This window comes from Salmo trutta, chromosome 29, assembly GCF_901001165.1.
Source record: "Salmo trutta chromosome 29, fSalTru1.1, whole genome shotgun sequence".
Classification (NCBI taxonomy): domain Eukaryota; kingdom Metazoa; phylum Chordata; class Actinopteri; order Salmoniformes; family Salmonidae; genus Salmo; species Salmo trutta.
In genome coordinates this window covers 26,127,469-26,146,044 of record NC_042985.1, presented here as the reverse complement: position 1 = coordinate 26,146,044, position 18,576 = coordinate 26,127,469, and the positions used below count along the sequence as shown (strand labels likewise).

General features: G+C 44.8%; 1 protein-coding gene across 5 annotated transcripts in view; it reads right to left on the bottom strand.

Moving 5' to 3' along the window:
• Positions 1–18,576, bottom strand: part of LOC115167244 (E3 ubiquitin-protein ligase Arkadia) — a 44,479-nt gene that overhangs the window by 1,895 nt on the left and 24,008 nt on the right. For 2 of the 5 annotated variants that reach the window (XM_029721454.1, XM_029721453.1), the window contains exons 4-14: positions 10,631–10,788; positions 5,560–5,754; positions 5,082–5,428; positions 3,526–3,778; positions 2,448–2,808; positions 2,171–2,296; positions 1,850–1,967; positions 1,307–1,387; positions 1,014–1,109; positions 617–709; positions 24–127 (exon numbers count right to left, since the gene is read on the bottom strand). In XM_029721454.1, coding sequence (XP_029577314.1) covers positions 24–127; positions 617–709; positions 1,014–1,109; positions 1,307–1,387; positions 1,850–1,967; positions 2,171–2,296; positions 2,448–2,808; positions 3,526–3,778; positions 5,082–5,428; positions 5,560–5,754; positions 10,631–10,788 — 1,932 coding nt within the window. The remainder of the gene's footprint in view (positions 1–23; positions 128–616; positions 710–1,013; positions 1,110–1,306; positions 1,388–1,849; positions 1,968–2,170; positions 2,297–2,447; positions 2,809–3,525; positions 3,779–5,081; positions 5,429–5,559; positions 5,755–10,630; positions 10,789–18,576) is intronic. The other 3 variants (XM_029721455.1, XM_029721456.1, XM_029721458.1) reach the window with 3 other exon arrangements.

The following is an 18,576-nucleotide window of genomic DNA, read 5'->3' as shown; positions in this document are numbered from 1 at the left end:
CACACGCTACAGTATAACTGTACCTGACGTCCTCCCCTTCCTCCAGTATTGACAGACAGATGGTGCATTTCTCCTCTGTGTCTTCATCCGCCCCCTCATCTTCTTCTTGCTTACCATGCAGCTTTCTCTGTTAATGAAAACATTGGAAACACCATTATAGATACACAGCACCAAAAACAAAGTTCCCACAAAAACAACTCTTATTCACATTATAAAGACGTATTAAACAGGGAAGGCTGAGACCATTTTATGAGGGTTACCGTCAAACACGATAAATGTATTCAGGGTTCATAGGCTGTAAACATTACAGGTACAGACCAACTTGCGAATAAACTATACTTTATGACTGATAGAGGGCTTACTGTATACATTATGAGGGTGAACACATATCCCTATGAGGACAGAGATAATGGTCATTTTGTCCTGGCTACAAAACATGTCATCCCTATGGATCAAGGTAATATGGATTTAAAAAAATATATTTAAATAAATATTCCAAAAAAATCTATCAAATGTTTCTACTGCCGAATCCCCTTGCCCCCAACACTACTACCATTAACAACTATAAATGAGCAGAGACATGTTTCCAAATTGAATTTGTTCATTTTTTTCTCACCGAGTCGGAGGTTGCGTGCATATTTTTCCCAATAGTTGCCCATGCTTCAGGGGTTAACTGTTCGTCAATGTCTCGCTCAGTCTCCAACACCTTCTGTATTGGGCAGCAGGTTATTAGGTTACTTATTTAAATACATTTGGAAAACTAGATGGAATCTTTCCCTACAATGTTTTCTAAGGCTGAAACATTGGTTGAAAGGGACACTTTCTAGTTTCTACAGCATCTGACTTAACGATAGCAAAACATTCATATTTTGAAAGGAGCACAAAATAACCACCGAGTGTGCACTCTGTCCCAGAATAAAATCTTGTGCAGACATGCACAAAATACATCACATCAAACTACATTAAATAGGATATGTTCTGAAACACACACAGTTTTATAGGAGTGCTCTCACCTTTTTGTACTTGTGTGGATAAGTGCACCTCTCTATGGTTCCCTGAGAGGCCCCTCGGTTCACAGTCCCCAATCTCTCCTCTAAATGCAGCAGATCCTGAAGAAAAGGGCAGGAAAACAACCCAACGTCAGACTGAGCCAACTCAGTTCCACACAGCTCATGAGCCACAGCCACAACACGCTCTTAGCGCCTTCATAACTAATTACCAGGGCCAGGAGTGTTTCCTCACCACCTGACCTGAGCAGGAAAAACTCCAGGCCCTAGTTACTAGCTCTTTACTAATCAAGTGTCACCTCATAAGTTCGTCCAAATCCAGTCATTCTGGATGAGATGTAGCGAATGTGCGGGTAGGTTACTTCAGACATGCCAGTGTGCTGTGAGGGAGGAGGCAAAACAATTCCATGGAAATATGTTCACTTAAGTGGAGTACAGTCATCTGTTTCTGTGGGCTACAGTTCATGAAGCACATATAGCGATATAGCATTATCAATTAAGTCTGCTGACACTGCTCGACTTGGGTATAAATTCCGGTTAGTATTTTTGATAACCGCAGAAGTCTCACAATTTCATATTTTCAGACATTGTGCATTAACTTTTAATATCTTTTCAAAGGGGCATCCATTGATTTCAGGCCACTGGTTATGTTGAATATGCACTTGAAATGCCTTATGGTCCACCATTAATTGCCAACGCATTATTCATGTGGCCCAACAAACCATCCTTGAAATAACAGATGTTATGAATAGAGGGCTAGCATCATTCATCTAAGCCATACTTCTCATGTATTCTAATGTAGGCACATGTGCTTAGAGTGAGGGTGCCAGTCGTGCACTCACCATGAAGGGGATGGGGAAGTGGTGCAGTCTTGGGGGAGGGTGGTAGTGGGGCAGGTGAGGGTGCAGGTGTCCTGAAGGATATGGGGCCACGGTCACTCCAGCCTCGATACCCAGCTCCCTACAGAAGAGAACCAGACCAACAACAGTCATCATCAACTCAGACATTGACATCACAGGTGCCATTTCAACAGTGAAGATGAGTGACTGACTATATCCTTAGTGCACAGCAGGCCACATATACGTCGGTAAAAATAAACAACAAAAAAACTCTTGGCCCTACAAGCAAGGCACTGGCCCTCAACTGCTCTAAATGGTACTGACCACGCAGTCCTCTGCTCAGGTTGGCGTGGGTGGGACGACATGGTCTGGGGCACGTGGATGTGGTGGCCATGGCCGTAGTTGGGGTGCATTCTGTGGGGGTGTGGAGGGGGGCGCTCATGTGCTCGTCTGGAGAAAGAGAGAGAGGATTATCAGAAACACAAGAGGGAAAATACCATAATATTGTCCCTGTAATCAGACAATTGGATGCTACTGTCTGTGCTTGCAGTTGTGTTGCTGCCATCAGACGGGTTGGACCGGGGCCAGAGGCTACACTCACGTGGGGTGTTGCATCATCCTGCGTCTCTGAACCTCCATCCTCTGCAGCATCTCGTGCTGGTGCAGCCTCTGCACAGAGGTCCCCAGCGCAGGCATGTGGTGCTGCAAGGCCTGGTGCTCCGCAGGCAGGTGTTGGGGGGCACTGGAGCCTGTGAGGTGGTGGGCAGGCAGAGGGGCAGGGGGGGGCGGGGGCACGGCGTGGCCAGGGGGGTGGGAAGGCAGGGGCGTGTGGAAGGGATGGACGGGGTGGGGGATGACGTAGTCACCCTGTGGAGCGGGCTGAGGAGGGGGAGGAGGGTTACCATGGGAATGGGGGCAGGTGTTAGAGGGCTGGTGGTGCAGGGAGCGTGCCAGGGGGGCGTCTGGGTGTCAGAGAGACAGAGAGAGTGGGAATGGTGGGAGAAAGTTGAGAAGTAGTTAGTAACACCTTTCCAGATCTCCTTTAAGTCCCCTTCCTAATGATGACACCTGATCATCATCATCAGTTATGACTCTCCTCACTGAAACATGCTGCCTGGCTGTTCCCTGTGCTGAGCAGGTCTCCCACCTGAGACCCCGGACAGACCCAGCCTCTGTCTGTCTGTCTCCCTCCGTACTGCAGAGAGAAGGGGGCCGGAGCAGGGATGACTCTGACGTGACTGAGTGTAGGCACTAAACAGGTGTGCCAACAGTTCCAATTATCCCTCTAAATATGGCCTCACCAGGGAGCCCCGCCACACTCCTCATTCCACACAGAGCTATTCTGAGGAGAATCAGCAATTAACAGGGCCTGTTTGGTAGCACACCCGCAGCACTTAGCACATTAAACATCAGGTGTTTCTCTTAATTACTATTAGCACTGGCTTTCAAGGTCTGGTGGTAATAGTTACTGTGTATATCCTAAAGGCTCACGTGTTTAGTACAGTAGTATGCAGGTTCTGCATGGGAATAACACACTATAGTTACTACTGCAGCATTTCATTTTCCTAACAAATCAACACTTAAACAATAGAAACCACACAAAAATCTAACCCCAAAATAACTTCACCTCCCAAAATAGAAGGCCATCTCCCTTTTGGTGCAGATGTGGCTCTACTCACAGGAGGGGTGCATGAAGTGCCTGCAGGTGGATAGCTGTGGCTGTGGCTGAGGCTGGGCCACCATGGCTGAGCTGAAGGAGTCCACCACTGCGCTGGGCTGGCTGGGCCCTGGCCCCGTTGCATTCTGGGAGTTGTAGGCAGCGGGCCGCGATGTGGAGCCTGGACAGCACGGGTCAAAGGCTGAGGTGCCATGGAAACTACCGGCCCCGCTGCTCCGCAAGCCACTGTTGCTCAGGTCCACCGGCAGAGTCTGCTTGGGAGGGGAGAGACAGAGATAGGAGGGTTGGAGAGGAATGAAAAGGAAAGAATAGGGGTGAGAGATACATGGAGAGAGTAGAACCAGACTATGATGTTATGGTGCCACTGTCTGACTTTGATCTCTGTAGGTGACAGAATATATAACTAACCAGTAAAACACTAAACTAAAACCACAGGGCTTCATGGTCCAGCCAGCACAAAGCACAAGATAAAAGTACAAGACAATGGGCTTCACAGTTTAGACTGCAGTAAACCGGCTGAGAAAGTTCAATCTAAGTGATGGAGTTTCAAATCATAGTAGCAGCCCTCCCTCGTTGAATTATTCAAATAAATAATAATATTTAGACTGATGCATAAAACATGACTTATTCACCTTATGCAGGCAGTATGTCTCCTTTCTCTGAGCTGTAGCTGAGGATGGTATCTACATGTAGGCCAAGCCCATCAAAGGGCACAGCATTTTGCCTCACCCATGCAACTACTTCCTCCTTTTCATGGTAGAGACCTGATGGCCCAGTTTTGAATACTTGCCCCAGCCCTGCATGAATTATGTAGGAATCAGAGAGTATCAAGACAGAGAAACGGAGGTCTATGGAGGGAGCCCCTAACCTGACTTGTAGACACAGCCCTCTCAACCCCAACCCAACTCATTACACTTTAACCACACACTCCTCCACTTTGATGGTAAATAATACAATTCAGCAGCTCCTAACAATTAGCACAATTTAAATTATTCAGCGGTGAATCTGGCTTCAAGGGAGGCTGCCAGCTAGATTCTTTGTAACGTTTTTTGTTAAGATACCAGTTATTTGTCTGTTTCAGTTCCTATTCTGTTTTTTCCTTCTTAATTCTTTTTAATCACCTTGAATCTGATTCATTGGCAGATATTGGTGGAGCCGTTTGTTTAGATACAAAGACTTACTCAAAGATACATTTGAATGCGATGGTGCCATCTGCCAGGGAGAACATGGCTTACTAAAACTATAAATGATTCCTAATTTATCTCCAGCTATTGTGGGAGGAAAAGGCAGCCTTTTATCTCCTCAGATTCTATTCATTTAGCCTACTTTTATAGATTTGGGGCAAAAAAGAAAATATGATCAAATACTTTCATGACTTTAAAAAAATCTCATTTTAATATGGAATATATTTATAAAATGTTACTGCTATAAGAAATGCATAAATTCTCTGGTCGATATATTAAAGTTGGGGAAACCAAAACAGGAAGCAGAAGTAACAGCCAAACCTCCAACGCTACAACGTAAAAAACATAACAGGGTGTTGATGCTCAGGCCTACCTGGTCATGGTATTGGGTGGAGCTGCTGACCCCTCCCCCTCTACATGGTGCAGGCAGGGCAGTGGGCCTCTCTAGGGGGCAGCTGGGCTCAGGAAAGGGCAGAGTGGGTGGAGGTGGGTGCTGAGGCACATGGTGATGGTGGTGGTGGAAGTGGTGGGCGTGGCTGTGCTGCTGGGAGCCCGGCTGCTGGGAGGGCTGGGCCTGCAGGCAGCTGGAATGGCCCAGGGTCATGTGACCAGGGGAGGGCCCTCCGCAGGGGGAGTGCTGTGGGCAGCAGGAGGGTAACCTGGGCATGGCCGTACCCCCACTCTCTCCTCCCACGCCGGACGATCCTCTTCTGCTCTCATCTGATAGAGAGATGGAAAACACCTTTAAGCTTCAATCATTATTCATAGATGACCCACAGGGAAGATTACTAAACTTAGAGGCACACAAGGTTGACATCATGGCTTTCTGGAGAGTCTATGGTCTGTCTTACCCTCCGTGCCTGCGGTACCCCTTGGCCCCTGTGCCAGCGTGCTGTCTGGGGCTGGGCCTTGACCAGGGCAGCTGGTGGAGGGGCCTGGGGCATCGTGGGGCTCTGAGGTAGAGTTATGATGAGAGGAGGAGGAAGAGGAGGAGCTGACAGTCTGAGGGTGAATGCTGTCAGAGGTAGATGGCACAACAGAGAGATCTGAGGTAGGGAAAAGAGACAGGTAAACAGATTTAATAGGTGGGAATTCATTACGTAGCACATATCCATCTGTGTGTGTGTGTGTGTGTGTGTAGCAGGGTTTCCGTTACGAAAATGTGGCGCCGGACATTTGACCGGCATTGGGTGCATAACCTATTAGGGCGTCCACCCACAGTACTCAGAATGACAGAAATCACTAACAGAACACGCAAGTCAAGGACGCAATGATGTGCCGTCCTTCTTACCAAATTCTGATGTGCACTTTAAAGAGGTTAGAATAACTGTCCATATCTACTTTTCCTCAGCCAACATACAGCAAAATCACTAGCCTGTCAATCTACTATCCTCCACAGTAGAACAGTTGACCTATTCTATTGGTCAGCTTATTCCAAACACTCTGGGATAGTTGTGGGACGATAGATTCCAAATTCATACAACCAGTAGGCTTAGGCTACATAAAACAAACCTTAAATAGCAATGAGTCTGATGCAACAGATCAAAACATTTAGCTTAAAATGTTGATCAACTATTATATGCGCACAATGCAGAAAGCTACGTGCGAATGTTCGTTCCATAACCCAATTAGCGGGAAAACACTTGTCAGAAGGGCACTGCACACGTGATGGCAGAAATTTAGAAAGAGGGGAGATGTAATATGCAACAACGTGCATGGGTTGCTAATATGACTAGGATTGTGCCTTGGAATACTGGACAATGAAAGAAAGCTGATATAAAATAATTGCCTCCACGGATATGGTCTGATTTTGGCTCGTCTACTTTGAAGCAAGGTAAGACAAGCCTCATATGTATTAAAACGTTCAGGTTTCAAACAATTAAGTATATGTTTTCAAAATGCATACTGCCTCCAGCTCATTGCAAAGTGGTGTGTGATGCGCTGATGAAGCGCCTATGCATTTGCTGTTTGAGATGCTGTAGCAGCAGCTCTCGTGCTCTGACAGATTTTCCACTCAAAGGCTCTGTATCTTTATGCTGTAGGCGTGTGATAAATAAGATATGCCTACATAACAAATATACACGGTGTGAACAAAACATGCTCCTTCCATGACACACTGGCCAGGTGAATCCAGGTGAAAACTATGATGTCACTTGTTAAATCCACTTCAAATCAGTGTTGATAAAGGGTAAAGAAGGATTTTTAAGCCTTTACCTGATGTGGATAGGGGGCAGTATTTTCACGGCCGGATGAAAAAACGTACCCGATTTAAACTGGTTACTACTCTTGCCCAGAAACGAGAATATGCATATTATTAGTAGATTTGGATAGAAAACACTCTGAAGGTTCTAAAACTGTTTGAATGGTGTCTGTGAGTATAACAGAACTCATATGGCAGGCAAAAACCTGAGAAAAAGTAAACCAGGAAGTGTGGGATCTGAGAAATGTAGTTCTTTCTAGTCCCATTCGAAACTACAGTATCTGTGCTGTTACGTTGCACTTTCTAAGGCTTCCATTGGCTGTCTAAAGCCTTCAGAAAGTGGATTGAGCCTTCTCCTGTCTCTGGGCAGAGTATAGGAGCTCAGTTAGTGAGTGGTCTGCCTGAGGACAAAGAGATTGGATATGCGCGTTCCCGCGAGCACGCTATTTTTTCTTTTTCTCCTTGAATGAATACACTATTGTCCGGTTGGAATATTATCGCAATTTTACGTTAAAAATATCCTAAAAATTGATTTTAAACAGCGTTTGACATGCTTCTAAGTACAGTAATGGAACATTTTTACTTTTTGTATCTCGAAATGCGTTTGCGCGTTACCCTTTGGATAGTGACCTGAACGCACGAACAAAACGGAGGTATTTGGACATAACTATGGATTATTTCGAATAAAAACAACATTTCTTGTGGAAGTAGCAGTCCTGGGAGTGCATTCTGATGAAGATCAGCAAAGGTAATACAATATTTCTAATACTAATTCTGAGTTTAGTTTGCCCCGAACTTGGCGGGTGCCGTGATGGCGAGCTATGTACTCAGAATATTGAAAGATATGCTTTCGCCGAAAAGCTATTTTATAATCTGACACAGCGATTGCATAAAGGAGTTTTGTATTTATAATTCTTAAAATAATTGTTATGTATTTTGTCAACGTTTATGATGAGTATTTTTGTACATTTTTGGTGGGAATACATTTTCTGAACATCACGCGCCAATGTAAAAAGCTGTTTTTGGATATAAATATGAACTTGATTGAACAAAACATACATGTATTGTATAACATAATGTCCTAGGAGTGTCATCTGATGAAGATCAAAGGTTATTGCTTCATTTAGCTGTGTTTTGGGTTTTATTGACATATATGCTTGCTTGGAAAATGGCTGTGTGGTTATTTTGGTCTATGTACTCTCCTAACATAATCTAATGTTTTGCTTTCGCTGTAAAGCCTTTTTGAAATCGGACAATGTGGTTAGATTAACGAGAGTGTTATCTTTAAAATGGTGTGAAATAGTTGATTGTTTGTGAAAATTGAATTGTGGTATTTTAGTAGTTTTTTTATTTCGCGCCATGCAATCCCATTGGCTGTTGGCTAGGGGTCCCGCTAGCGGAAGAGGTTTTAAGACATGTGTGCCATTCAGAGGGTGAATGGGCAAGACAAAACATTTAAGTGCCTTTGTACGGGGTATAGTACACTAGCGGTTCTGGGGGGGGGGGGGGTGCAGTGCCCCTGTGACAACAATTTTGGAACCCCTTGTGGCCCCCCTAAATGTGGAGTATGAAATCATATTTACAATTGTTATTTTTTTACATGTTAGACAGAAAATGCAAATAAGTTGTTGAATGATTATTAACATGGTCTTTTGCCTGTGAAGAAAACGATATGGCAACAATAACGTCTAATGTAACTGGCCCCTCTAACAGTACAACTGGCCCCAGCTTGCCCCCCCCCCCCCCAGTTGAAATGGTCTAGAACCACCACAGGTATAGTAGGAGGAGCCAGGTGAACCGCAACGCTGATGATGTGTTTTTCACGATCAACAGTTTCCAGTGTGCACCAAGAATGGTGAACATGGGCCAGCATCACTGTGGAACGCTTTCGACACCTTCTGGAGTTCATGCCCCGACGAATTGAGTCTTTTTTGAGGACAAAAGGGGGTGAAACTGAATATTAAGGTGTTCCTAATGTTTTGGCCCCTCAGTGTAAGCCTACTATACACACGGCACTTGTATCTGCTTTTCTATTTATTTATTTTTGAATAAAAAATAAAAAAAGCGGTTAAAAGCTGGCTATTACCGGCTAACGGAAACCCTGATGTGTAGACTGGCTGCAGTGGCTTGGCAGCCAGGGAGAAGAAGAGACCTCATTAGCATTCCACAGTGTGCGCTCCATCTGCTTTTCATACTCACAAATTCATTTCTCCTCCTCCTCCTCCTCCAAAGAAATGCAAATAGGCTCATATCTCACACTGCTCTGTTATTCTGTTATCAGTCACACGGTGCGAGACCATAAAGAAAATGCACCAAATTGGACTTTTAAGTCACATTAATGCTTTGGTCTGGTTTGCTAATGCCTCAGGTTAGAGGGCAAACTGGTCTGGGAAAACAAAGCCATTAGCCAGAGATATGCAGGATGTTGGAATGGTAAAGCCATTACAAAAACAGTCAGTCCACACCTGACATATTAAAATAATAATACATTGAATTTATAATGTGCTTTTAAGTTAAATAAATAAAAACAATGAACAACTAGACAGGGAAACTGTTTTTAAAAGGTGTATATGCAATGGCTTGGGGCTGTCATGAATGTATGAACTGAACTGGAGTAGGCCTATACATCTGGTGAGAATAATGTACGTATATGAATGATTAAATACACAGCTCTTCAATGGACTCTGGAATTCAATGTAGACTACACTCATCAGGAGTCAGCAGTATGTCCCCTAAATCCAGAGTGAAACCCTTTACCCACATAAGCTTTAATACTGCCAGGTGTATTTCATTCCTTGTGCCTAATGCCTCTACATTTACAATGAAGAGCATGCTTCTGGCTACTGCTCCAGTGGCTGGCATCGCTGTGACATTTTATCATGTTACAAACATGATAACATTGACAGTATGAAACGACATGCATCAGAAATGCATTGGGTTGATGTATAAAAGCCAAACAATGAAAGAGCAGTCGCTCTCAGGGGCACGGTCGCTATGAGTATCCCTCCATTTGATGAAAAGATACAGATGAATCATTATTAAACAGTGCTCGATGACGGGAACATTTCAAATTGAATTGTGATGACAGGACAATTCTTATTCAAGTTAGCGACAGCCACTCGCTCGCAAGTTCGGAGAGATGTGTGGAAGAAGCGAGCCAATCCTATTAAACAATAGAGTGTGAATGAGAGTATTTCATTTGACATGTAATATTTCCCAACTCCCTACGCAGTGTTGAGCTGGATCATGTAAGAAAGCATTAAACTCATCAAAATCCACATTCATATACTGTGCGACAGTCCAGCTATCGTATGCAGCATCTATGAAAAAGCTGTTCCCAAATGTAATTGATTTTTACACATATAATCACCAGATCTATTTCTTTCTGCCTCAAGAGTAAACTTGCTTCTCTGTATGTGAGTGAGTGAGAGAGTGAAAGAGTGAGAGAGTGAAAGAGTGAGAGAGTGAAAGATTGAGAGAGAGAGCGCGTGTGTGTGCAACCCTTTGTATGTTGTTCATATAAAAATGACTGTCCTTCTTAAGAGGACAAATGCCTCAGAGGACTACTGTAAACTCGCCTTTGTGTTGAAAGACGAATGAGCCTAGCTTTGAAAGAAAAGACAGTGGAAACACTGAGTCTAAGTCTAGGACCTCTATGTGACTGTTACATCATATAGTTCAACTCAGAGTGGTATTGTGGGTCGGCACGTCCTCATGCTCACCATCCTCGTCCACTGTGAGGTCCACCACCTCCCCGGCGCTCTGGCGCAGCGGCTGGATGACGGTAGAGAGGCGGTGGCGGCCGCGGGGCTCCTGGGGCCGGTTCTGGGAGCAGCTGGGGCCCCAGTACATCCTGCCATGGCCCCCCACCGAGCGAGGCCTGTGGACACAAACACACAGCCAGTTAGAGAGGAAGGAGAGGAGGGTAAACAACCAGATTACACAAGGCTTCAGATCAGACTGACTGGGACCACGCTGATAATGTCAGGTTATCTGGACCCTGGGCTACGGTATTGTAACAATTCTATGATATATTGCTGACCACACAGCCCTCTCACTGGAGACCGGTGGTCAGTGGATGAGACCCAGTCCATAGGACTTCATGGAGAAGTGAGAAAATCCAGACAATTCAGCCCAATTTTCTACCCAAAGCAAATCTCTTGCTTTCCCAGCCTGATTGTCCTTTAAAAAAATATATGAACAACAGTTCATTTTATGAAGTCATTTATCATGTAGTAAAAAGGGAAAGTTGAAGCGTTGTCATTTGGAGGCAGGGGACTGTCCACAGGGGACTGTCTGTGTGCTGAGCCCAAATCAGCTCACTTTGGGAGCTGCTGGAACGCCTGGCTGGAATGTAAATAAGAGCCAGCTGACATGAGTGCTAGCGCTGCAGCTAATTCATAAAGACAGTCTACACACAGCCGCGCGCATGAGAGAGACACACAGCTGTGCAAACCTTTGAGAACCACACAGAAAGACCATGTTTGTATCACACACATGGTTTCATCCACCACACCCACTAAACTACAAAACAACCTTGTGGAAAACACAATTCAACACACAGAAACACCTCTACCTCATTTAGCCTCATCAACCACACATATTTGCTCAAGTCACAACCATTGTGCATTATTGACTGTGCTCTCTTTCCTCTCCCTTTCGCAGTCTTCCTCTCTCCCCATCTCACTGCCTCACTCGTTCTTCCTGCCTTCCTCTCTCTCGTGTGATGTGGGAGTCCAGAGAGTGTCAGTGTGCCGTAAAGCAGGATGAGAGGGGGGAGCCTAGGGGATAGAGTCCCTGCGTTAAAGCAGGCCTGAGGGCCAAGACCAGGCTGAGGGAAGGGGAGAGCCAAGAGCAGAGAGACCCTTGCTCCTCTCAACAAATGGCTGCTGCTAGAACCTCTAAACCACAGGTTGCATCATTAAAACAATAAGATTACAGACAAGCATGGTGGGCTGCTGCTATTCCAGTGAGACCAGTGTGTGTGTGTGTGTGTGCACACAACAATAGCAAGGCCATACACACACACACGGCCATGTAGGCCTAAGAAGTCCTTCTAATAAGCAGGCGTGAGAGAGTGCCCCCACTCACACTCCGTCTTCTCACACCACTCAGCAGAGGAAATGCCATTCTGGGCTGCATTGGTTCTGTGATGGGGGGGGTTCCCATTAGCTCATACTGCAGCCCATTCCATTTCCTGTCAGACGGACACACTTCACAACAAACCAAAAGGAAAGGAAGGCAACAAAAACCTATTAGTGCCACTTCTGATGTTGGCAATGCAGAGAAGAGGGAAAAAAAACTCCATGGCATGTCCCATGGGGCAGTTCACACACACACACACACACACACACACAGCAGTGAAGGTGGTACATACAGAGAGCCAGTACAGGAGGTGTGGCTTGATTGCACTGTAATTGGCACCTGCTCCTCCTCTCTCCCACCTCGGGGCACGGGGAGCAGGCTAGTCCACCTCGGGGCCCGGGGAACAGGCTAGCCCACCTCGGGGCCCGGGGAACAGGCTAGCCCACCAGGGACAAGCGCCTAATTACCCACAACATAGACCTGGGATTATTTTGTAAATACCTGTTTACCACCGTGGCCTCTGAGGGGTGGAGGCGAGGTGAAAACAGAACACAGTAAACATGAACACAGTGGGAACTGGGGGCTTGGCAGGACCAGGGTTTTGCCATCTCCACACGCACTCTGCCAAATGCCTGAGGGCTTAGAGGGCTCGGCAGTGGGGTAATGTGGGGCTAACTGCAAGGATGGGATCTATGGACTGTGTACAAACTGGGCTATGGTACTGGGGGGGGGCAAGACAGAAGTGCAAGCTGCACGTTCTGCACCAAAGTCCAATGCCTCCACTGACACTGAATATGGCATGCATGCAGACTCACACCCTCTATCACAACCATTGGCCTCTCTGCACTGTAAACAAATGATCTTTCAGCGGAAAACCGCCATTGCCAACCCTGTCCAACTTTTTAGAGTACCAGACGCGCACGGCAATTGGAGATTCATGTACTTAGACAAACATTATGGATCACACCTGGTTCAGTCCTCTGAAAAGGTATTTACAAAACATAAAAGTACAGAACATATCAAATAAATATATGTTTAGTGGAATTAGCACAGATTGTCTGTATGTTTAATCCATGTACAGTATAGAATGGAGATAATTATCTATAATGTTTTTCTTAGCACATGCCCCCAAGTTTAGTCTCTATAGTAGAGGAACGCTTGTCACCTCTCAAACAGGGTCAATCACTAGGGCCAGCTCACAAGTATTGGCTTTTTAGACACGATTCCTAATCAACACTAAAAGCTAAATAATTTTGTAAACATAAAAACAAATGATTGAAATTGATAAAATCTCAAATCTAGTGCAAAGGCATTTTAGAAGCATTGCCTCTATAGCGAATACCGGACACTCATTCATTCTTCATTGCACATCGTCTTCTAAACTCCCCACTCCATTTCATTCCAAGATGTTTATATCCGTTTTTGATTATACTTTTGGTGACGTGGATCATAATTACAGTCTGTCAGGTTGCGTGATCCTCGTAATGTTACGTGGAAAATACAACTAATGGGACGCAAAATTAAATGTATATCACACTCGCACAAATGCGACCAGTTATTTTTCGTATTTGTATCTCTTTCACTAGCAAATGAACAGCTGGCACTTTAGAGCCCACTGAATGTCCATCTTATGTTTGCTAACATTAGCTTGAAACAATTAGTGTTTACCTTTCCACAACACACGGAGTGGAAAAGGGATTTGTCCACGTGTTTATATACAGCTGACAGTCAGCAAACTCAGCATCACAACAAACAGGAGGATGGGAAGACACGGGGCAGCTACGTCCAATAATGATGTATTCATCTCCATGTCTGTTGACACTAACTCCGTACATGTCTGTGTGTTGCAGCCCGAGAATCAGGATGTTAGATTGACTCAGTGGATTTCTTTTTTTGTCAAATGTAAAAAAAAGAATAAATATGAAAAATAACAAAATCAGGCCCTATTCAGTTATGCATACATGGACAGAGAATTGCATAATTGGTACGCAAAATGCGTGCATGTTGGCAGGTCTGCATTACTCATCCTGGTGCCCTTTGACCTCTACACCCAGTACTCCTTGCTACACCTCCCCCTTCAGAAACGGCCCTTCTCTGCATTCTCCTGCAAGCCAGGGCATCTCTGGGAGGTGCAGGCAGAGATGGGGAGATAAAACACACACACACACACACACACGTAACTAGCTACACTCTGTTCATTCACTTCCCGGAAATACCTAGGGAGAATATGGTCAACCTAGCATGAAGAGAGAGGGAGAGAAGGAAGATAGAGGGAGAGAGAGAGCCATGGGAGGGACGGAGATCAAGGGAGAGAGATAGAGAGCGAAGGGAGTGAGGGATATCTACAGGGAGAGAGAAAGAAGGATCGAAACAGCAAGAGTGGAGGGAGGGAGGAAGAGTGATAGAGCAAGTGAAGGCATGCCAGAGAGAGGAGGGGGATGGGGTGAGGGAGAGAGAGCAATGCTTATGCAAACCCATCTGTATCACACTCCAAATATTTACAAGTTCTCAGAAAAAGACAGCCTTCTATTTCTTAGAGGGCCCTTACTGATCTCTTCCCTTCCCCTTTACTGATCTTTTCTCTTGCCCCCTTACTGATCTTTTCTCTTGCCCCCTTACTGATCTCTTCCCACATGAATATTTCTGAAAAGGCCAGACACGTTTAGCCTTATCAACTCCTGGATAAAGCGGTTAAAAATAAGTCACAGTGCACAACCTGAATAAATCTACAGAGGAGCACTGTCAGGGAACAATCAATCACGGGCAAGCTAATCGTGTGTCTGTGGGACAGAGGGAACATGGGAGAAATTAACAGGGCCACTAAAGCTCCAGTCAGTCAAGCCAAGTGGGTGAAATTCTCCATTGGGGTTCCAGACCTGCAGAATGGGCTCACTGAGATGGTGAGCCCAGAGAGAGTGGTCAGATGAGCTGGCCTCTGGAAAAGGGGCTTGGCTTCACTGCTAAAAACAACCAGAGGCATGTGGCCTGCTCCCCAGTGCAGCTCTTCTCTGGGTACGCTATGCACTATGCAGAGCTATGGAGAGACCCTGTCTGGCCCCCTGCTATTCCACTCCACAGCAGCCTGAACTGGTCTCTAAACCTGTTCTTTAACTGCTCATCCACGCCACTAATCAACAGTATGTTATTACTCTTCTTGTTCCTGCTCTGGTTCCTCTTGCACACACACACACACACACACACACACACACACACACACACACACACACACACACACACACACACACACACCTGACCTTGGGCACAGGTCATTCATTTTCCTGAGATGTTAAGACTTGATGCAATTAACCCCCTCCCCCTGCCTAGAACCCCCCCCCCCCCCCTCCCCCTGCCTAGAACCCCCCCTCCCCCCCGGCTTTCCCCCACTCCCTGCATTCCACTCACAGAGAGAGCTGGGAGCCTGGAGATGAGTCACGTCGACAGTCAGAGCCTGAGAGAGGGAGCACCACTAACTGACCTTAGGTTTCACACAGAGGGTCCCATTCTGGGAACAGCTAGACACTACGCAACACTTCATTGCACTGCCCTACATACAGAACAAATACCCTACATCTAAAAACCTACCCTTGAAAACAACATGATCACGTTCCTTGCAGACAGTAAATGTATTATATGATAGATACTGTAGGTCAATATGGGATAATATCATAGGACTCTAACTGGTCAGATATGGAGTTGCCTATTTTAGGGTTGTTTGTAGAGTGTGGAGGGGGCTCCTCTCATCCTGATAATAATGGGAAGTGATGCCACATGACTGGTCATACCAGAGAGACAGAGGCTTCTAGAACCTTCTCTGGCCCCAACGGGCCTGTTTAGACAGAACACGCCATGACATGGCTGTGCTGTGTACCTCCTCTCTAGCCATCATTGAGGAGGCCATATTTGGCTGATTATCTTCCTGAAAGCATAATGACCGGGAATAACAAAACATAAGCTTATGGCTAACAATGCTAGCATGCTATGGATTACATTAGTAAGGAGCATAATTACACAAGGTGGATTAGCTAGCTAGTAAACAGTATACAGCGCCAGGAACCAACCAATCCCCTAACATGCAAATGAATGACACGGCCTCATTAAGTTTGGATTTATGTAGCTAGCTGAGTATTTACTGAAGCAAATTAGTGATTCATTCAAGGACACAGCAGCTGGGAGGCTCACCTGGGATTACTAGCAGTCTCTATCTCCTCTCCAGTCAGCCATCCATTCCCCTGATCAATAAGCTTTACTACCTTACTGCCACCCTGAACATATGCATGTCATTCAGATGAAATGGAAATAACATGAAAATGCACTGGGCTCATTGGGCTGGCCACTCCTGATATCTTTAGACCTATGGTATGCTTTGTGCCTATTCAGTAAACCTGCACAATGTTGCTTGTTGAAGTATTTTTAAGTGTCAGAACAGTGTTTTGACCTGCAATGGGATAAAATGGATACATAAAATCACCTATGTAGGTTTATTTTGTTTACTTTACTCCCCAGATACCTAGCCATTACCTACAAGCAAGGGTGACTCGTCATTCAGGGCTGTTTTGAGCTCCACCTGTTTAGCTTTTTTGTTGTTGCCTGTTTTGCATGTTATTTTGGCATTAATACGAGTCACATATCAGTTCAATCTAAAATATAATTGAGTTAATAAACCTGCATACAAAGTTGGTCTCTTTTTTGCTTTCTTGAGTAGGGCAGCTCCAAAATGCAGGAGTTTCAGCCTAGCTCAGTGCTTTCTGTGGTGGTGGGGCAGCCAGCGGAAAATACACAGCGAAGGGGTTGGTAGTGTTCTCGAGTTGCTGAACACTGATTGGCTCAGTGTTCAGTCACGCATGGGGAAACTAGATTAAAAAATATATATTATAATTTAACCTTTATTTAACTAGGCAAGTTAGTTAAGAACAAAATCTTATTTACAATGACAGCCTAGATCACTGCAAAATCTACGGGTAGAGCTCGAAAATTCAAGCCCCTTGGGTGCTGCCATAGAATTACATTAGAAGTGTCCATCCAAGAAGGCTTAAGGTCATTGGCCACAGATAAAATGACTTCAAATCACATTATCTACAGTAGCTTTGATTGGAGTGATCATGTCAACATCTTACTTTCAAAATCTTAGGTAGCAGTCATCATCATGAATCAAGTCGACAATCTACTGGCCAATCCTTTTCAATCCCTGTCATATGAAGAGAAATAATAAAAGAGAAATTATTGATAAAACGTATCGGTGCTCATCGGCCATTGGACATAAACATTACACAACAAGTTGGAAATCGCAAATCGCCGTGCTGAAAACAACTGGAAACTCAGACTTCAGTGAGTTCAAGACAACTGGGAACTCGGAAGAAAACGAGCTCCGACTGGGAAAATACGTTTTGAGTGGTCATCCAACTCGCAATTGCAAGTTGGGAACTCGGGCCTATTTCTAGAGCTCCGACGTCATCATGATTCGCCCTTGTTCATTTCAGAGTTCCCAGTTGTCTTGAAAGCACCATAAATCCAGAGAATGCCAGATTGATGACAGAGTTTGATGCCAAAATTTGCCCACGAAAGACCTCCACACCACCTTCCTGTTCAAGTGAGAACAGTACAACAAGGTGAGTCCAAAGATATCTTGTATGCTGCTGCATAAATCTAACATGCCAGGGAGATATGTATACTGTAGCTAAGAAAGTAATATTAAGTGTATGTTGTGTAGTAAGCTGTTAGTAGCCCACGTGCCTCACCCTAATAAATGTAATCTATATTCACCTCTTAAAATTGTGCCTACTGTTCTGACTTGGTGGTGCCAATAACCTGTTTTAGAGAAATGCAATCATAGAATATTGTAAGAGCTTTCATTGTCTGCCTATAAGCCCCTTTATTTATCCTACAGTTCTGACTTGGTGTACAGGGAGAATACTGTAAGAACAGCCCATTTCAAAAGGGCTAAACAATTAGTTATATTGAAAACGTCTGTCCTAACTCGCTCATTAATGTCTTAATCGAAATAACGCATTGCCTCATCCGCACGTCGTCCCCTTACGCCATAGTTTGTACATCTCAATTGTCAGTAGTAAGCACATTTCTTTAAGCAAGTCAGCCATGTTTTTTTTAAGTCAGTAAATTAGGCTGAATGAACTGTTTTGCTGCCCGACAAGGCTCCGCTGATAGCCAGGTGTAGCAGTGGTAAGGTGTTGGGACTGCTGTTGGGACAGATTTATGTACAGTGCATTTGGAAAGTATTCAGACCCCTCAACTTTTCCCACATTTTGTTACGTTACAAACTTATTCAAAAATGTATTAAAAAAATGAAAATCCTCATCACACAATACCCCATAATGACTAAACAAAAAGTTTTTTTTTTTTTTAATTCTTGCAAATGTATTAAAAATAAAAAAACAAATATCACATTTACATAAGTATTCAGACCCTTTACTCAGAACTTTGTTGAAGCACCTTTGGCAGCAATTACAGCCTCGAGTCTCCTTGGGTATGACGCTACAAGCTTGGCACACCTGTATTTGGGGGGATTCTCCCATTCTTCTCTGCAGATCCTCTCAAGCTCTGTCACATTGGATGGGGAGCGTCGCTG